Source organism: Hesperophylax consimilis, chromosome 6 (genome assembly GCF_061612785.1).
Source record: "Hesperophylax consimilis isolate HC1 chromosome 6, BYU_Hcon_1.0, whole genome shotgun sequence".
Classification (NCBI taxonomy): domain Eukaryota; kingdom Metazoa; phylum Arthropoda; class Insecta; order Trichoptera; family Limnephilidae; genus Hesperophylax; species Hesperophylax consimilis.
In genome coordinates, this window is record NC_142841.1 from 40,728,406 (window position 1) to 40,750,680 (window position 22,275).

Consider the following 22,275-nt stretch of genomic DNA (forward strand, 5'->3'; position numbering starts at 1 on the left):
TACCATATTATTGTAGCAATTCTATATTAACGTCCCAATATCACACTCCTATGCGACGGATTCAACAGCTAGGAAACAAATACTCCGATGTTGTTGATATATTTAGTACATCAATTTCATTATATGTATAAGCATACCTTATTGAAGTTTTTTTCATCAAGTAGGGGAATATTTTGATAAAGCTATTTAAATTGACAGTATTACAGTATTTTGAACGTTAAAGGCATATAATAGGCATATAATAGGCAAGGCAAACTACCAAAATATGTTTATTATTAAATCGCTAGGTGGCAGTAAGGGTGCCTTCACCAATGTACAATATTCAACATTATACGTGAGTTATGAAGAGACATATAGATATTCAAGTAAAAAAACAAACCAATAACAAAATGTGGCTTGTTTATGGAACTTACTATTTTGGTAGAGTATTTAGTATGATCTTTTTTACAAATGTTTCATCATTTGCTTGTTATTGTAAATCATATTAGGTTTGAAAAGCTGACAATAGGTTTTTAAGTTCGCGATATTATGTGAAAGGAGGAAAGCAACCGTAAGCGGCGTTTTGCACCGTTAGCGGTTGCTTGGTTCCTTTCGTGGTCCCGTTTCGTTAGGGACTGAAGTGTAGGTAGGTAGGAGTGAGCGCTATTCCATTATAAACGGTGTTTGGAATCTCATGGTTCAAGTAATCCATTAAATTATTATCAATAAATTTTACATGTTATTTAATGTTATCATGTTATACATTTTATTGTTACTGTATTTGTAATGTTTAAGTGTTGCTTTGCTTGATTCTCCGTAATGGCAATCTTGTATTATTCTTCTTATATATTGACCTCGAGAAATAAAATAATTTTTTTTTTTATATTTTTTATTTTTTAATTTTTCTGTGTTATTTAGTACAACTAAACAACAATATTTATAAAAAAATAATCAAATTGTTCTACTCTCCGCCCTTCTATGCAAATATCATCGCTTTCTTCTATCGCCTTTTCAATAACAAGCTCTTGCTCTGATTCTTCACAGCTCCATCCTTGGTCATTGGTCACAGGTTTTTTCCCCAAAAAATTGCTGTCTTTTTGGTCCTGAACATAAAATAAAATTTTAGTAAAATACAAACCTATTATTACGATGTTGGGAACACGCGTCATAGAAATCATAAAAATTCTCGCCTTTCGACAATATACTTCATGAGGGCTAAAGCAGGTGCATGTAACAAGTGTTTCGATATATCAGGAATATAGGTAGAGATGGCAAAATTTCGTTTTAACTAAAAACGCGAAAAAATATTTATGGTTCGAAAATATGGCATTTATAAGTTTTCTTTGCGTTTCAAGGCATTTGAAAGTGTTTCCAGTGATTTCTATTTCACGAATTAACGCGAAAAACGTGATTTTGGCCGTATTTCAGCTAAATTATTCTATTTAGCGAAATAGGCGCGAATTTCCCGAAAATACCGGGTATTGACTGACAGGCGTACGAGAATGAAGGAGCCCACTATTGAAACGTGCGCAAAGCTATCATTCAATCAGTAAAGTGCCTTTTCCATTGTTTTTTGTATTTACCTGTATTTCAAATATGCCTACTTTATTTCATTTTTGGAAGCCTGTCCTACCTCTTTTTACAATTTTGTTACTATTTTATGTGTAAATATTTAATATTTTTAATTTATACTGTACGCTGAATTTAAACGCTTTCCGAGAATATAGCGTATTTCGTAAGTCAAAGAACCATACAAATTGGAGAAGCTGATACAGTAATATTTAGTCCTGTACAACTAAAGAATAATTGAGAAAAATGCATAAGGAAGGTAGTTTCATGTGAATGTGCAGGGAAAAGTATTATGCCTACTTTATTTAATTTTTGGAAGCCTTTCCTACGATTTTTTATAATTTTGTTACTATTTTATGAGTAAATATTTAATATTTTTATACTGTAGGCTAAAATAGCTTTTTGACATTATACAATTTGTGCGAAATAAATTACGCCTATTGATGTTAATCGCAATCTGCATTTGTTGTGTTTGTGTTCGACCCGTACTTAGAGTTTCCTTCCTTATTAATTTAATATTAAAAATAATTATTTATAATCTTTCACATGGAAATATGTACTTGCAAATGAAGGTTAAACATATATTTTACCAAAAATACTTAGAATATGCGCTAAAAACATTCACGAAATACATTTTTTTCTATTTTGCTACGAAACGCTAAATTATGCCTCAAAATGCTATAAAACCCTAAATTTCCAATTGTTAGTGCTAAAAAATCTGAAAATTAATGCTAAATTTTGCCATCTCTAAATATAGGTAAATAGACTATGAGAAATCGTCTTTTCAAACTTTGACATCTCATATCTCAGAACAAGTTAAATGAAGTTAGAACCCTATCCAAATGAGGTGACGAATAGTAAATGCGAGATATTTGAAGTATATAAGTACCTTTTCGACAGTAGTGGCTGATGAACCAATAAGAATATCCTCGTGGTCTAAATCTTCCAAGTTTGGTCCTTTGTGTGCAATATTTACAGTAGACTCATTTGGTTCTATCGTATGTTGGTGTTTTTGCTGTATTTTTTCCTAAATAAAAAAGCAAAAAAAAAAAATATTATGATGTAAAAGTCCAGAAACCCGTGACTTCAACGCACTCAAATTCATTTGTTGCTCGAAGCATACCTTGTTTGGAGTATTTTTTCCGGCTGCTATGGATAAATCATGTGTTGATCTACAAAGAGAAAAATAATATAATTATTTGAAACTGTACAACACAACACATAGATAGAATATCTTTGATTTGACAATGTGTGAATGGTTACGTATTTATACGCGGAAAGGTGATATGAACTAAAAATGATCCGGCGTGAGATGGTAATTTTTGGTTCAATTACCAAACGTGTCATGAAAAAACGTTCACTCTCACAATTTAGACATAGCGTAAAGACAACGAATTCTCACACACACCTGCATAAAGAGCGCGCCAGAACATCATGAACTTCGTGCTAACCGTTAGGAATATAAACGCATATTGAATGTTGGATTTTACACGTTTCAAAGAATTTGACACTTGAAAATATACAATGCGACAAATTTATATGAAAAAAGAGAATTTGTGAGTACTTACTGTTTTCGTAGCTTTTTCGAAATATATACGCCGTAAAACAAGGAGCGTATAGTCTCACTACCGTTCTCGGGGGCTTCTCACCCGTAATAAGTAAAACAGTGTAAATGTGTTGAAAATTTGGTGCAAGATGAAGTATTTATTTAATTGTTAATATCCACAGATATCATAACGATAATAAGAGGCCGTACTTCTACAGATGTGTATATTATATACATATTTCAAATTAAAAATATTGTGTAAAACCGTTTTTAATGCGATAATCATGGATCGAAGTTTTAAAAGTGGGTTGTATGGTGTATCAATGTTTTTATTTTTTATAGTCGAATGCCTACAACAACTACGAAAAAAAATAGGTAGACTGAAAAATAATAGTCCATTAATTGGTATAAAAAAATATGAAGTCTGAGAATGACATACGGAAGGTAGTATTAAGCCGTTTTAGGGAGCCGTTTTCCAGCAAATCACCATTATGCCCTATAACCCACTCTTAACAGTATTTTGTAAGCTGAAAGAAATAAATTATTTTGGATTTTTTTTATTTTTATATGTTGTACCTACACAATGTGTGGATCAAATTCAACAATATTTTTATTTATATATGTGTTTTAAACAGTCATTTCCTGCACTATTTACGAGTATAATTTCTTAAATATTGTTATATATGTATGTAAAAGCCTTAATAGGCGTAAAATAAATAAATAGATATAACTCATTTGTTTTGGGTAAGAAACTTTTATAAGTTATGTTCGAACTAAATATAACATAAGCAATTATAAAGAGATTAGGTGAATGTATTAAGGACCAGCGCACCGTCTTTCGAACTGGAAATGGACAACGCCCACATCTTTTAGTTTTCATAGGGTTACCATAGTTGTTTAAATATAAGCGCATCTAAATTACCATCTTACATTTGCTACATCTGTTGAAAATTATAGACAACATTGACAAAATATTATTGACAAGAACCAATAAGTCAATAAGAATACAGAACGGTAGAACGTCCCATTATATTTTTTTACCCGCGCTAATGAAGGCCATTCCATTTCGTTTTAAGAACATGACCAATAATACTATATTACCGTTTTTAAGTTTGTTATAGTAAATGGCACTTAAAGTGAAATGGTACTAAACTGCGCTATATAAATGCTATGTTATTATTATTATTCCAAATCATGGTACTGAGAATCGGAAACCGAATGTTTGCAAGTAAAACTTTCGTTTTACAATATAAAATGAAAGTATTTATTAGGAGTAAAAAAACATAATATAAAAAAAAAATATATATTATAATTCTTAAACGAAAATCTGAAACAGAGAAGATACGGTCACATCTAGGACTTAAACCCACTAAGGCGAGGGTCCTGGATTCAATTCCTAATTATTTAGTGAACATCGTGGAGGCACTGCAGAACCTTGATCTGTATGAATTATTGTGGCACACCCTGACTTTTTCCACATGTCCACAGCTCAAATGTCTACAGAGCAGTGCAGTTCCACATCTTTTAAAGACTCTTTGATTTTCAAATATGGTTAATATTGACTAAGATTTACTATATTTTTATACTGTATAAATATATTAACTCACAGTAAATGGAATTGTTAGCGTTAGATGAGAGTTTGCTCTTAGCGGCATCTCCAACCAGAACTCCTTCCTCCGTGAAGGACACGCACGAGGGAGTAGAGCGATCTCCTTGCTCATTGGTGATTATCTCCACCTTTCCGTGTCTGAAGACGGCTACACAAGATGAGGTGGTTCCTAAATCAATACCGATGGCAGGTGCTAGTATTTCCTTCAATACTTCTGATGTCATTGTTTTCTCCTTTGGCCTAAGATTTTTTGTAATACTCTCCTTCTAAAAATAATGTGAATATTATTAGACAACAAGTCAGAAGACATGATTTAGTCAACGTTTCGGACATCATAACAGTGGCCATCATCATGGAAAATGTGTAAACATCTATCTGCCTGGTTGATGGACATTGTACCACTGTTCGAAACGTTGGCCAAAGAATTAGATAGAGCAACATCCCAGAATAAATCATAATAATTGTGGTCAGAAATTCTTATTTTTGAATTTTATTAACTTGTCACCCATGTTTTGGACAGCGGTTCCTTCCAACTAAAATCCATGTTTTTTAATGCGGTATTAACCCTAATGTACAAAGTAATGTTTAGAATCGCTTCAGGAAAATATAAGTTTATAAACGGTTTTTAATGAATTATCCATCATGATATTGCCAATAATAAATAATAAAACACCCTGATTTAAAAAAAATCAGATTTGTGGTAAGGCGTGATATATTCTACCAAATTTAACAAGCAGGAGATTTGGCGTAGTAACATGTTGATTTGGACCTTAAAGTGTCTTGAAATGCACAAACAAATACCATTCAATTACGCACAAGTAAAGTAAGTACTAAAAAAAGAACCAAGAAAAAAGAGCTGAATACTAAGTTACAAAAAAAAGTTTTTTGTGTTGCATCTTTCAGGGAAGAGATATTTTATTCTCATAAAAGTTTTTTTTTCGTTTAAATCCGAGAATATTAAAGAATGGAACCTCACAACGACGAGATTCTAGGCGTCGGCGTAGGTTCAGTGTTCTCGTGTTGTCAGGTTGAATCCTTCAAAAGTATCCATCCTTCAAGGCCACGAGAAGACACATATCACAGAATCGTCAAACTTTGGCAAAATGACATTGCAGTCGTCTCGGAACGCGGGACCGGACCGGTTGCGTATTTGTAAATACCCGACGCGTTATCCGCCCGAAGCTGAGAGGATTACGTGAAGGTTTTTTTAATATACCTACTTAAATCAAAACTTGTAGTATTTAGTATTATTTGTTTTTGTTTATTCGTGCCAAAAATTTAATTATTTTTGGAAATAATTTGGTACTTCCCCCATAAACTGCACGCAGTTCAATGTATGCATTTTATTGGTTGGTTTAAAATCGTGAATTCCTTCTTTTGATTATCTGATTAAGTAATATGACTGTATAGTTTAGAATTATTGTAACCGGAAGTGGCGCCCTCTGTTATTTTCAAAAATAACCGTAGGAGTTTTCAAATCGCAGGAGCGGGTTTTTATCTGTTAGTAACAATGTAATATTGGTTGGAGCGTGTAAGATTAGTGCTAACATTACCTTTTCTTCCTTATGTTTTGTTGTAATTGTTTTATTTTAATTTAAAGTTTTCACTGTGACAGCATTACGCGCACACGTACATTTTTATTTTGAAAAAAAAGAAGATTTTTTATCGTAATCACAAGAACCACAAAAACAACGACATTAATTTAGCGATGTGTCGCAAATATTGAATATTTCAATCTTGATATTCGTAAACATAAATTTGATTAGATTAAAACCAACGTACATCTACATACAGCTTTAAAAATAACGTGATACGATATATCTAAGTAACCTACATAATAATTTTATTATAAATGTATCATTAGATGATAACAAGCGCATTAATATATACTTGGAATCTTGAACATCATACTGATATACGAGTACATACGTGACATTTGTTGAAGGTCTTAAATATTCTGGGAAGGAAATTTAATATTACACTTATTTATAACAAGTATAGTTTTAATGCAAATTATTAAATAATCATTATAATGCAACAAATACTCAATTCGTTATCGACCATCAAAATTTTAGACCTTTGACCCATATTTGTCCACTATAATATTGGAGTTTACCTACAATTAAAACTCTTATTATATTGCTTTCCTTTTCCTAAATATTTCTTGGTGAGAGAGATCTCTCTTTCTATCCGATTTCGGCTTCTCTTCTCCTCTTAACATTTTTCAGTGTTCAAAATTCAACCACTGCCGCCAACAGCTAGGTGTACTGGACGGGAGTCCGCACAAGACTGTAGATTTAGGCGCCGGGTCCAAACCGTGTCTTCAACCGATGAGAATGCTCCTTTACGGCCGATGATGATGATAGTAGAAATATTTGATGAAATCTGCCTCCCGCACCCAGGCTTGGTGAATGTTGGGCACTGGGTGTGCTGTCGTCTCTGCTCGCTTCTGGCGTTGGCGGTTTTCCAGAGGAGGGCTGGCTTGTCTTGAGGAGGTAACACCAGAAGATCTTGGAGCAGAAGACTTGGCGAGGTGAGGCAGATGTTGGGCAGGAGTCACTTGGTTTCGGTGGTAAAGATGAACTGATTTATTTTTAATTATGTGGCTGCTTATATTCAATTAGCATGACTCGCGCCCGACATTGGGCTGGGAGCCCAAAAGTGGTGGGGGATTGTACCCGCGCCAATAATGAGTTTATATGCCCCGGACAAATGTCGCATATTCATTTTGCCGGCAGCACAGTCGAAGGTAGTCGCTTAAATTTGCGAGTTAGAAAAGATTTTGAAGGCTTACATGAATAACAATTACATAGTTTAAATGCATAGTAGTTATAAGAATGTGTATCTTGACAACTAGATTTTTTGTTTGCCAAGATACGACAAAAAATAAGAAAAGTTTGTAAATAAATGTGTAAAAATGATCTCAAAGCGATCAAATTTGTAAAACATTGTTAAGTTGGTATTTTTCCCAGATCCCCCGTAACATAGCGCTCAGAAAGAGATAAGATTCACTATGCTACGAGGTTCCTGGATTTTTGTACACGCAAAAAAGGTAAAAAATATTGTTCAAAAAATGGTTATACATATGTGTGAAAAACAGCTTTTTTAATATCTCCTCAGCGGTAGTATATAGAAAATAGTGTTTATTTGACTACCGCCGAGGGGATGAACAAGTAAAATATAAACATTTGCAATATTTAAAAATTGATTTTTCCTAGTAAATTTTACATAGAAAAAATGTTGGACATCGATCCACGCGGCAGGTGAGCGGGCGGTGCGGTATCGATGCCGTTCGGGGTCAAAGTTTTCAAGCCGCCTGGGCCGAAAATTGGACAAAATGACCAGTGGCGGGGAGTGATGATTTCGCCAGTGGCGTGGGGTAGGCACATTTTATAAATGTAAAACAGATTTTATGAAATTAAATAATGTGGTCAACTACGTCCGTTACACTAGGGTTTCGCAAACGATAACGCGAAGCCGTCTTCTTAAATTGTGGTCTCAGCAGACAGGGTGTACTGGACACCTACGCCAGTGACATTGACTGTAAAATGCCGGTTTCCTCTCGGGGGTACCTTGGGTAAAGATTTTCAATTGAAACACAACTTCACGAATGTCGTCGGACAACTAACTGTTGTTTTAATATTTATTGAGTTAAAATTCAACACTTTCTACACGTGTTAATGTACAGAAATTATTCTTATATCTAAACAGGATGCATTAAGGAACCGAGAAAAATAACCGAAATTTAATTACTACAGTTAAATCCCATTTGACACATGATACGTGTCCGGTGAAAAGCCTCAAAAGGATTCGATAAATATTTATTTCCTTAATTATTTAGGTACAGCAGCTGTGCGTTACACAGGGAATGAGGAATATTCTGGATACGGAAGGCAACATAATAAGAATTTTAATGGTAGGTAAAACCCCAGTATTTTGTAGTGCCGTTCCTTATCCAGATTATTCCTTGGTGAGAATTGTCTGTTGGCAGTGTTGATATCAATTTTGATCACCTGAATAAAGAAGCGTCGGTAGAAGGTCTGCACTCACCCCAATCGTTTCTCCTTCTGACTCCAGAAGTAGGTCTTTGGGGGTCTGCCCCCCTTGGGCGAATGATTAGTCTGAAAAGGTTTGTCAAGTATGAGGTCCCCGGCTCCTGAATATTGGACTGTCTTATTTCTTTTTTATAATTTGTTTTGAAGGTATATTCACTTTTCTAATTTCCACTTTCAAAAATTTTCTCTTTTGACAGTTTTCAATCCAACAAAGTGAAGCCACTACCGATCTAGTGCTCTCCAAGGAGGGCTCAACACCAGCATCCCTAAGTATTATCTTGACCCATCCACCGATAATTATTCTAGAAGCTGCATTGTTGGACCAAATGTGGATAATAGCAATTAGTGGAGAATTATTACCAGCTATCATGAAATTGTGTAGCACACAGATCGTAGAAACTATTAGTTCTACCTTTTTAGGTGGTAGTTCAATACGGTTTCATAAAATTCTGTACCTGCTAGCCATTACACCAAATACACTCTCAAGCATAGCCCTGGCCCTTGACAGACGATAATTGTAGACTCTTTTAGCAATGGGTTGGCTTTTGTACGGGTATGGTTTCATTAAATAATTTGATAACGCAAAGACATCATCGGCCACCAATACATAAGGCATCGGTTTCTGCCTCCCTGCTAGAGGTATGGGAGGAAGAAGTCTCAGTTCTCCTTGTTCTAAACCATTAAATAATGATGTATTACGAAATACAGCCCCATCAGAAACACGGCCAATGCAGCCACAATTCATGAAAATAATTTTATATTCCGCATCAACGACGATCATTAGAACGATACTGTACGTTCCTTTATAATTAAAGTATATGCTCCTACTGTTTTCTGGACATTTAATGACTACATGTTTTCCGTCCAGGGCTCCGATACAACGAGAGAAGTGCGACTTTTGTGCGAATCTGTCTGCGACATTATTCCAATGTTCTTCTGTTGACGGCAACTGTAAAAGTAATACAAAAAAAAATATTTTTGACTACAAAATACTGGCGCTGCGGGAAACGTTACGGAGAAGGAAAATATTGAGATGCCTAGCGACAGTCAACATCGGAGCGGCCAAACCGTGCTGCAAAAAGGAAAAAGGAGGCTGATTTGCTGTACAAATGCAGCAAAATATTAGATTCCACTGTGAATGATGACCCAAGTTTTTGGTGACTTTGTGGCTTCATCTCTCCACAAAAAGACCCTCCACACAGCATCCCCAAAGATGAAATAGGCCCTGAGGGAAATTATTTTCTTCAGGGCCTCCTGTGTGGAGTTAATACAAAAAAAAAAAAATCGCCTCGTAGCTCATGAATATAAAAAAAATTCAAGATTCAAAAACTCATTATTAAACTGTGGAGGATGACTTAGAGACTCCCCTTTCTCCTATATGAGTATTTCTCAAAAAAAGTGTACATTTTGGAAAAATAAAGTGTGCCTAGAAACATTTCAAAAATTACACATGTTTTTAATTAATCATACAAAAAAAATATGCACCATTTTGTAGAATAAGGCTTTAAAATATCAAAGAATAAACATTACAATCGTATTAATTCGCAAATATTTTTTTTTTTTTTTAAATATCGATTTTTACCTTCCATACAAAATAAAATTGCCACCCTACCCACCTTTTTTGTTTATACTTCATAAAATGCGATATTAACATTATAATATGTGATTTTTTGTAAGTTTTAGGGTCTTAATTAAATGTACTTTCTGTACAAAGTAATTTTATATGGGGTTTCATAGTAAATTAATAATTTATGCACAAAAAACAAAGTGAGACATATTCATTTACTTTTTAGTAACTACTCCTTAGTTACGTTTTATTAGTACTTCCACCGTCATTTTTGAACCCATTCGTAAAATTTAACATGGGTAACATTAGCCTCTTTCTGATTGGTTGTTGGTCTGACTTCTCCACCATAAAATTAATTGTTAAAATCAGTAACAACGTGTTTCTTTAGTGGGACCACTATTTCGTAACAGGAAATATTATAGCCTTTTTTACAAAACGGTAGGTCTTTTTCTACTCATCTTTTTGTAATATGTGCGGTACGAACATTGCTAAGCTTACTTATTAACACTTTTAAATGTTATCAAACCATTGACTTTTTATAACTCCATTTTATCAAATTCTTATTACAATTTCGTAACGTTTGTTATGAATTTCGTAACGTAACGAAAAAGTTCAATGTAAAGCTGAGTGTACACAGTTACAACGTGATTAAGAAAAGTAAGTATATTGTAAGTGTGTCTAGCATTTTTATGAAAGTATTATGTAAGTTTGGTAATAATGTAATATATTATGCACAATGCACAAATATACATATGTATTTAGATATAATAGGAAAAAAATAAAATTTATTATACCATAGAGCAGATCTGTTGATGGCGATGGAAAGTAGGTAGGTTGTAATACATAGGATGCGCTGGAAATTCCTGATGGTCAATGGCAGAGCAGGTGTCGTCGGACTTGTATGTTTTATCATCGCGATTATATGGCATTATACATAATTAATATAATAAACAAGTACTTGAAGATCATGCTGAGCCGTCCAATACGTCCAAAGTTTTTTATAAAAGCTTATTTAAATATTAATTTATTTTTATTTACTCTGATAAAACCATAACTACAGCATAACTTTTTTTAGGAATGCCCCCAAAAACCAATGCCGAAAGGCAAAAAGCTTACAGAGAAAGACTGAAAAAGGAAAAGCCAAATAAATATGAGGAAATCCGAATTAAGCATTTAACAAAAGTTAAAGACAATATCAAAAAGAAAAAAGAAATTCTTACAGAAGAAAAAAAAGAAGAGCTACGAGCAAAGTGGAGACAAGCCAATGATAAAAGAGCTGAAAGAAAGAAAAAGGCTAATCCTACGACACAAGACAATAATACATTTGAACGTAGAAAAAATAATAAAAAAATCCTACAGGAAAGACTACAAAAGCTGACTGAAGAAAATACTCGATTAAAAAGTCGAAATAAGAATTTAAGACAGTGCTGTAATCGGGTGAAAAGGCAAGTGAACATTCTGAAAATATTATTTCGTAAACAAACTAAGACTAATAATGATGCTATTCCCATTGAAACTACTGAAACTCCACGGTGTGACGATACACCATTAACGAAATCAAATAGTTCTTTAGAAGAAACTTTACCAAATGTGTCCACGCTAGAAAAAGATGAGGTGAACAGAAAGCTAATTTTGCTAAATACAATTACAGATTCTTTAAAGACAGAGTTCAATAAAGCAGATCCCAGAGAAAAGAGTACTAAAAAAAGTAGCTACAAACCAAATTGTAAATAAACACAAATTAAAAACAGAAACAAAAAAAAAAGTTCTTGGGCTGAAATGTTATAATAGGAAATAATAATGCCATAGAAAATAACACTGATATTGAAAATATGAATAATGAAAATAAAATAGAAGATTCTCACAAAATCAAAAATAAACCATGTGGAGTGACTATTCTTAAAAACGAAAAACTGTAAAATATCCATACAAAAAAGAAAGTGGTTTGTAAGGGCCTTATCTCTAAATGACTATATTCATGCGCCAAAGCGGAGTGATAAACCAAAGACTGAAAAACTGACTGTGAAACCAAATGTGTCTCGGAAAGATTTCAATTATTACAAAGATGAGGAAGAAATTTATAAAACGCTAATGGATAGTGATTCAAACTAAATAATTGTGTGTTATTAAATTTTTAATAGTTTAAACAGTGCCTGTTCTTTAATTTCTTAAGATTTGTTGAATACTGTGTTAGGTACTTAAATTTGGGAGCTGATAATTTGATTAAAAAACATTTATTTATACTCCCTTGTTTTTTTAAACCCCTTACGACGGGTATAACAAAATACAAGTATTTTGGGTCGTGAGTTTATGTATGTTTGTAGTATGTACAATAAATAAAAAAGTAAAGGATAATTACTTACATTTTAAAAAGACGACAACTAATTAAATTTAATAAATGATAAAAAAAAAGTAAAATAAAATTTGCCATTGTGTAAACAAGCCTTATGTTTACTATTTAGTTACGTCTTATGAGTATTTCGTAACACTATTTCGTAACTACATTTTCGTTACGTACATTTATTTTGAGACTTATTACTCATATATTTGCCGCAGTCATCACAACTGCCATCGACTTCAAATCAGAATCAGTTTTATCTAAGTGAACCGGACAATTCGGGAGAGCAGCACTACAAATATAACTTGGTGGACCTTGTGGAAGGAGATATTTCAGAAGACGATGGATGATGTAATCACCTATTTTAATTTAATCTGATTTTTTTTATTTCACGTTTTATTCCACTTAGTTTTTACTTTTTTTTATCAATAGTTTTTTTTTCAGTTACGTTTTCTTATAACTCCGATTAATATAATTTTGTGTAATTGAAAAAACACACTTTGAAAGACACCAGTTTTTATTTGAATTAACAATGAGCCAACCGGGTTCGCTTATCTCAAGCTTCATCAGGGTTTATTATATTAACTTTTACTTTTATACTTACTATTATACAGACATAGTTTTTACTTTTATACTGACTATTATAGAGACATAGTTTTAAATATACATATTTTTGGCTTGTAGCTTCCTCTTAAATTCAAAGCAAATTTGGGTTCATGGATCATGAATAATTTCACGATGGAACGAATTCACATTTCACTTTTTTTTACATTTACAACTGATTTTTTTACCATTGTACTTTTGTACATTTGTACTTTTGTGTTCTATACAGGGTGTCCGGGGTCAAAGTACAGTAACTTCGGGAGGTGATTCTACATGATGGTAGAAGTAAAAAAGATAAATAACTTTTTGAAATTTCTTTTAGATGTACTTTTCAGCTACAAACGAAAAATTGCGCCAGCGTGTGCGACATAGTACTGCATTGCTTTTGTCCCGTTTACGCTCGAGTTTCGAGATCTTGTGAAAATTCGAGTCGAATACGATTAGGTCGTGCAATCCCTATTTGTCGGCCATAATAAAATTGTATATTGTTCAATATTGTTGTTGATAGTCACCGAAATTCGGCGTATCGTATCTAATTTTACGGTTTTTATTTCACTTTATAGTTATTTTGTGCATTGGACTTCGTTTTTTTTAAATAATTTGGGTTGATATGGACTCTATAAATGGAAATATGTTAAAGTTTCTTCGTGACCGTGCATTCGTGATTGACAAAATCTAATTAGAGTCGACGATCGTTGGGTTTTACGTGGGATGTATGAATTGTGTTATGAAATTACTATATTTGTAAAGAATAATAGAAAGAATAATATAGATGCCTTATGCAGGTGTGTGTGAACATATGTATAAGAAATTAATATTTGTTTTGATACATAAATTAGTTCAAAATCTAGTAATATTTTTAGACATTTCCTTTGTCGGAATACATGTTATCCATTTTTTAAATTATTTTTTTGTACGAAATGCATAAAAAGTGAAGTGATAGTTTTCTTCTTAATTTTGTAAACAAAGGGAAAATATTTTCTAAATGTGGAATTATCTACATATTATTGACGTTTCGAGTAAAAATGTTTCGGTAAGTTAAAAAATATATTTTTCGTGTTTGATATAAAAAAATTTATGATTTAGAAATATTATTGTTTCTTTCAAATACAAACATGAAAAATAATTTTATCCAGTTTCTAAAATGGTATTGGTCTTTATACGACAGCTTCTCAAACAAGAAACATATATTTTAGTAAATTTAAAATAGATCGGAAACATTCGGAAATTTCGTTAGAAATTCAATCGTAGTGAAGACTTCTTTGAATACATAGAAAAATTGTGGGGGCCGGCATTTGAAAAATGTGAGAATTATGCTCGGCTACAATTGAGCACACACTCTCAATTTCCTGACCTTTGTGCTTGCAAAACGAAATCTTGAAGCCTGCTCACTTGTTCAGTTAGCTTTTTAATAAAATTCCTTTCTTCATGAGTTCATGGAAGAATAACTGTCCGAGTTTGGTGCATTGGTGGATGCCTTCGTCTTTTTTGGGATGCCTTCGTCTTTTTTGTTACACTTACGGATTCACACGAGGAACTGTCAGAACTCAAATGTTTTCGTTATTTTTTTCGTATTTTGTCACGAATTACACTCGCGGACGAGGGAATGTCAACCGCTTCGAGAGACACAATGTGAGTGGTTTATTTATGGACACAACATTTTCCGATTTGCAGAAGAAACAGAATTTTAGTCGTGATATTGCAACTAAATACCGTACGTAAAAGAAACTTGATGTCAATTGAACAAGACGGCGCGGCGCGGCGTCGCGTAGTAGTGTGCATTAGTGTGGTAGTGTGCGAACAGCTGTGGTTGAATTCACGGTAGGATCGCGCCGCTAATAGCGCGAAATTTGAACACTGAAAAATGTTAATAGGATATTTTATTTATTGTTATTGAAGTGAAACTTCTTTACGCGCGTTATGCAATTTCGAGGACAGGAGTAAAACCAACTCATTACCGTCATGAAAAACCGTGGTCATTTCGCTATAGGAGCCTAGCCAATATTATATACCTTTTTTAGGTCGCTCTCCAAACTCAGCTTCGCGGTCTAGAGGCAGAGCGCGCGACTCTCGTCGTGAAGAACCGAGGTTCGATCCCCGCTTAATCTATTTTTTTTTCGAAGTGAAACTTCTTTACGCGCGTTATGCAATTTCGAGGACAGGAGTAAAACCAACTCATGACCGTCATGAAAAACCGTGATCATTTCGCTATAGGAGCCTAGCCAATATTATATACCTTTTTTAGGTCACTCTCTAAACTCAGCTTCGCAGTTGTTACCTAATCAAGAACGCTCCCGACCCGAAGATAACACCGAGCACACCCAGCATCCGGCTATACATCTTATCTAGCGGTGTCTACACTTGGTGATCCACCAAATAACATTATCATCATCGACGATGGACCCGGACGTGGGAGCGCGTGACCGCCCGCACAATGCCCTATCAACGAGAGCACCGATAAATAGGACTGCAACACCTCACAGGGTGTCAATCTTCAACCTTCAGTTAACAAGACTACTTGTCAATATTGTTGTTAGATTCTCCATTTGAAATTACGTTTAACTCGCTTGTAATTGTGTGTTTTATAAATAAATATTGTTACTTCACCGTCTCATCATTTTATTTAATTAAAATAAAATAAAGGAAAACCAAGAAAGTTAACTGGCGCCCAACGTGGGGCTTCGAGAACAATCCCAAGCGTTCCAGATACCTGGATCTGGCTAAGAAGTTCTGGCTGATATCGTTTCAACCCGTCGCAGAAGTCTCGAACCCACAAATCGTTAACCTCATTGAAGACACTATGAAGAAAACGCTGATAATTTACATGTGAGTACATTTTTTCAAATTTTTCGTCTATCCCATAATCCGATAGATCCTTACCCTTCTTTATCCACAAAGACAGAGTGTATTTTTTCTTTCTCATCCAAGAGCAAGTTATATTTATAGTACTAAGTAGTTCCATATATTTTTTTATATTTTTTTTAATCTAAAATTAAAAATGGCACTATCAAACGAGAGATCCGCGTCATGCACAGATTCCATCTTCGAGTACCACGGGTCTCCAGATGAGCTTTATTTCTTCATCAAAGCAGCTAGAGGCTTTTTATCTAGAAATGGCAATACACCTAATAATGTGGAAAAAATTATTTCTAAATTAAAAGGTAAAGCCCTAGAAGTAATTCTAATGCACGACCACGATTTTACAATAGAAAAGATATTTGAAATTTTACAAAAAGAATGTGGCAATAATAAAACAATTTCGCTATGGCAGACGGAACTAATTAATTTACAAAGAGGAAACCGAGATTTCTCAACTGTTATACATGAGGTCAACAAGATACTGTTCGCGATAAAAATAAAGTTAACCGAGTCAGTCGGTGCAACAAACGCACCAGTAATATTTGCCGCTTATCAAGATACAGCTCGTAATACTATAGTGAATATGTTGCCAACGCACATTAAGTGTGCAAATTTAAATAAAGATTATGAAACGTTGTGTCACGAAATTCGAACCTTAGACGCATACGGTGAACTTACTAAGAAAACATCGACGCAACGTCACTTCGACACGGAATCGTTTAAAGACCATCATTTCGCGTCCGGAAGGCAACGTTCGGCCGTGAATAATAGAGAGCCATGGGGAAACCGCGTTTGGCAAAATAATAGTAAATTTAATAAAGACGTTGGACAAACTGCACTCGAACAAAATAATTCCTACACACAGCGTCAGTCCTACTTTGGTAATAAAAGTGATAATCTTGCGCCGCGCCGATATAGTAATAGCCAACCGACATTTTTACCGCGCAATAATAATTACAATAGAAATGAGGATGTTAGCATGCGTACTGCACCTCAGCGTCGCCCTGATAGAGGGCCCATCATCAATTTAGGAAACGATCGCATGGCTCAGGAGTTGTTCCATAATGAACACCCTGAGGATTTTCAAGAGGGAGAAATAGAACCTCCAACTCCATAATCCATTTGCACAATTTAACTTGTGGTCTACCTTTTATTAAAGCACCCCTGGGAATTAAAATATTAATAGATACGGGCAGTACGAAATCATTCATGACTAAGGAATTATATAATAAACTATTCTTTGACTGTAAATACATAAATGAATCTTTTGCGGTACAAACAGCGCATCAAAAGACTTGCCACAAAGGAACCGTCATTACCCCGTTTTGGAAGAAAGTTTTTGGTGAAAACGACAATGAAATGCGCTTTCACGTTTTTAATTTTTCAAATAATTATAATGTTTTACTAGGCATAGATATGTTAAGTTTAATGGGGGCCACGTTAGTATTAAGAGATAAAGTGCTGCGTACGCCAAATAAAATTGTAAAGCTCTTTCATACGGAAGAAGCGAACGATTTAGATAATATTCTAAACAATAATCAGGATTTATTTTCGACAGAATTGTCAGGGAACTGTGCCCCTGTGGCGGAACATAAGATAACGCTATTAACGGAAGCGCCGGTATACCAAAGGGCTTATCGCCTACCGCACTATCAGCGTAATGAAATAGACTCGCAACTCCAAAAAATGTTCAAAGATGGGATCATCAGGCCTAGTAACTCCCCTTGGGCGAGTCCCGTTCATCTCGTACCTAAAAAAAATGACCAATCCGACATTAAAAAATGGCGTATGGTTGTAGATTTTCGACGCCTTAACGAACAGACTCGTAGCGATAAATTTCCGCTCCCGAACATAGAAGATATTTTTGCACAACTGAATGGTAATAAATATTTTTCCACGCTAGATTTAACGAGTGGATATCATCAAATAAGAATGGCAGAATGCGATATTGAAAAAACTGCCTTCAGCGTCCCTAATCAACATTGGGAGTTTCTTCGAATGCCCTTCGGATTGAAAAACGCAGGAGCCTCCTTCCAACGAATGATGAATGACGTCCTACGCAAATACATCGGGAAGATATGCCTTGTTTACTTAGATGACGTCATCGTGTATTCTAAAAACGAGTGCGATCACCTTAAGAATTTGGAAATAATTTTTAACGCTCTGAGAGCCGCAAATTTAAAAATTAACATGAACAAATGTCATTTTATGCAAAAGGAAGTGAAATTTTTAGGGCATATACTAAATGAGACTGGTCTACAACCAGACCCGGCAAAACTAGATGCCATACGTAAATTCCCCAAGCCTAGGAATATTAAAGAAATAAAATCGTTTTTAGGTCTAATAGGATATTATCGCAAGTTTGCCCCTAACTTAAGCGTGGTTACTAAACCACTAACCGAATGCACACGAAAGGGTGTTAAAATTGATACTAATTGTGAACGATTCGTTAAAGCGTTTCATCAATGTAAAGAACTGCTAATGAACGCTCCTGTATTAAGATACCCCGATTTTGACAAGGAATTTACCATTACGACGGACGCTAGCAATATAGCCCTCGGCGCCGTACTGAGTCAAGACTCGCACCCAATTGCGTATATCTCGCGTACGCTTTCCGTAACGGAAACTAAGTATAACACGACGGAAAAGGAATTGCTAGGCATACTATGGTCCCTGCAGCAGTTTCGACCATACGTTTATGGCCGCCATTTTCAAATCGAAACAGACCACCAGCCTCTAGTCTGGTTAACAAAACTAAGAGAACCGAACGCAAAACTAACGCGATGGAGATTGAAACTCCAAGAATACGATTTTTCTATAAAACATAAAAAGGGTAATACTAATCATGTAGCGGATGCGCTTTCGCGAGTCGAGATTAATATGAACGAAACAACCACCAGCTCGATGATGGGAGAAGTTGCCTCATGCTCCCGAAGTGTAGTTAGCACTTTGCACAGCAATACGGACGATAACGAATCCGGCATTCCAATTAGACACGAACATCCTCCTCCTAGAATGAATAGGATATTTGTCAAGACCGCAGCAACAGCCTCACGAAAACTACAAGTTAAAGAAAACGGAACTGACCATGTATGGTACATTCCCGCAGATGATGCAACTAATGTATTCATCCATTTTATAGAGCAATGTTGTGATAAAAATAAATATGCTATAATTATAGAAGACGATTTAATGTACGAACGGTTAAGCGAAAGTTATAGAAAAAATGTTGATAAGAACTCTTTAAAATTAATTCGTTACACTGATATAAAAATTGAACCTACCAATAAAGAAGAAGAAGATGAAATAATATATTCGACACATGTAGAAAACCAACGACACGTTGGATTAGAAGCCCTAATGACGAAAATAAAAAGGAAATATTACTTTTCACAAATGCGCCACAAAATTGTGAAATACCTCAAGACATGCATAGTATGTCAACAAACTAAATATAATAGGCACCCGGTATTGGCGCCATTAGAATCCACCATCACTCCACATACTCCAATGGAGATTTGGCAGATAGACACATTTCATTTTAATAGGAGACGTTATTTAACCATCATAGATCGTTTCTCTAAGTGGTCACACTGCGCACCACTTGATAACAATAGCAGCATAGCTGTAAGCGATATATTAATAAACATATTCTCTATTGTAGGAGTACCTAAGGAAATCCACCTAGACCATGAGACCATATTAAATTCGGTAACAATTCGCGAACTACTAGCCCTTTATAAAATAAATGTACACCTAACCACGGTGGACCACGCTCAATCGAAAGGAGATATAGAACGGTTCCACTCAACTTTCATCGAAATATTACGCATAAACAGACAAGTGTTAGATAAATCTACCCCTACGGTTCAAATTGCTCTAGGTATAATAGCGTATAATAATACTATTCACAGTGTGACTCAACATACGCCGAATGAAATCCATTTTTGTCAGGGAAACAGAACCCTCGCCGAAGACGGGGTTATCACCCAAGATTACGTCGCGCAACACGCTAGAGAATGTAAAACCTTACATCAAATAATTTACAAAAGTCAAAATGTCATAAAGAATAAAACTTTAGCTCGTGTAAATAAGAATCGTAAGCAACAACAGATAAATATTGGAGATAAAATTTTGATTCAAACCCATGACCGCGGTAAACATATCAATAAATTTCGTGGGCCGTATCTGGTCACCGCATTGCTACCCCATAATGTTTTGAAGTATGCCTCAGATAAAGGAATCGGAACAATTCATAAAGATAGTGTGAAACTGTTTCAGGCTAATCACGCTGACGCGATCCCTACGGATTCGACAAATAACAGACGATGAACACTTCATTATCTCACCGCTCGGGACCGCAAGAGTGGCAGAGGGTCAATGGAACGTCATCCACACATTAGATGTAAACCCATTAATAGTTCAAATGGAACAATTGGAATTTAATTTTAAGAAACTTTTGAAACAACATGATTTTAGCTTACCTAGCATAGGTATAGAAAGAATAGAATTTCTAATAGAAAATAATAACGGTTTATTACGTAATCTGATAAGTAAGCGAACTAAGCGAGGACTCATTAACGGTCTGGGGTCTATCATTAAGTACCTTACTGGTAATCTAGACGATAACGATTTAAATGAATTGAAAGATAAAATTAACATTAATAACCACAGGGTATCTCTGACCTCTCGTACAATGGAGGACTATTACACGAAACTTAAAAATCTTTCCGATAACCAAATTGTTTTATGGTCACAAATAAGCCGCGACCATTACGAAGATATGAATGAATTATTGCTGATACACTTCATATATCAGGCAGAAACGATAACGGAACTGTTGGACCGCTTAACAGAAGCCGTGTTATTTGCTTCACATAATATGTACCATTATAGCATGTTAAAACCTGAGCTTTTTTTAGACGCTATTAAAAACGTAAATAAGCGACAGGTGCCATCAGAAGATTTTAATTTGCTTCAGCACTTGCTACAAGTAAGATTAGTACGATCAGAAAGAAAATTGCACTTCGTTATAACGTTAACTCTGGTAGAAGAGTTATTCTATAGTTATTATGATATTTTACCCATTATTTCCAAATCTTCCGATAATAATTGCCTTATACCCGCATCCCTCCCAAGACGAATTTTGAAGAATGGAAAAGATGTATTTTTAGCCGACAGATGTCAGGAGATGACCGACACTACGAGTATATGCAACAAACAGATTATAACATTAGACGACTGCACCAAAGGATTAGCGGATTCGCAAGACGAAAAAAACTGCACACTAAGAAAAATTTACTGTCCCAATGAGCACACCCGCCTCATTGCACAAAACATGACGTACGCCTTCAGGAACATCCCATCAACTATTTATATAAACTGCCATGAACACCAACGAGAGACTACTATCTTCAAATCTGTATTAATCAGCAGCCCAGATTGTAACATACAAGGAAAAACCCTAGCTATAGGACAAACGGTAAACCAGGAAGATATTGCGGTTACCTACTCCAAGGAAAAACTATAAGTGTCGAAACTTCCACAGATCCAAATTCAAGATCTTTCAAACACGAAAGGACACGAACTAACTATCCCTATCACAAACCCAATTGAAAGGAGTCTACATATATCATTAACCAGTGGCTGCATTATCGCCGTAGTTACATTACTCATATGGAAAATCTTCAAACTCTACTTCCAGAAGAAGAGGAGTTTGAATTTAAGGGGGGGTGTGTTACCTAATCAAGAACGCTCCCGACCCGAAGATAACACCGAGCACACCCAGCATCCGGCTATACATCTTATCTAGCGGTGTCTACACTTGGTGATCCACCAAATAACATTATCATCATCGACGATGGACCCGGACGTGGGAGCGCGTGACCGCCCGCACAATGCCCTATCAACGAGAGCACCGATAAATAGGACTGCAACACCTCACAGGGCGTCAATCTTCAACCTTCAGTTAACAAGACTACTTGTCAATATTGTTGTTAGATTCTCCATTTGAAATTACGTTTAACTCGCTTGTAATTGTGTGTTTTATAAATAAATATTGTTACTTCACCGTCTCATCATTTTATTTAATTAAAATAAAATAAAGGAAAACCAAGAAAGTTAACTCGGTCTAGAGGCAGAGCCCGCGAC

The 22,275-nt window shown here is 35.0% G+C and overlaps 2 protein-coding genes across 11 annotated transcripts in view; one reads left to right on the forward strand and one right to left on the reverse strand.

The window, feature by feature from the left end:
* LOC149423376 (heat shock 70 kDa protein cognate 4-like) overlaps window positions 1–14,994 on the reverse strand; it is a 31,382-nt gene extending 16,388 nt beyond the window's left edge. The window contains exons 1-3 of one of the 10 annotated variants that reach the window (XM_089632695.1): window positions 14,659–14,994; window positions 8,717–8,824; window positions 4,702–4,969 (exon numbers count right to left, since the gene is read on the reverse strand). In XM_089632695.1, the coding sequence (XP_089488821.1) occupies window positions 4,702–4,927 (226 nt within the window). In that variant the 5' untranslated portion in view covers window positions 4,928–4,969; window positions 8,717–8,824; window positions 14,659–14,994. Of the gene's footprint in view, window positions 1–4,701; window positions 4,970–6,256; window positions 6,406–8,716; window positions 9,989–14,620 lie in introns of those variants that run through there. The other 9 variants (XM_089632694.1, XM_089632700.1, XM_089632699.1 and 6 more) reach the window with 9 other exon arrangements.
* The window catches only part of LOC149423377 (uncharacterized), a 35,571-nt gene continuing 25,578 nt past the window's right edge, over window positions 12,283–22,275 (forward strand). The window contains exon 1 of the mRNA XM_089632734.1: window positions 12,283–14,299. Within this exon, the coding sequence (XP_089488860.1) occupies window positions 14,252–14,299 (48 nt within the window). The 5' untranslated portion in view covers window positions 12,283–14,251. The remainder of the gene's footprint in view (window positions 14,300–22,275) is intronic.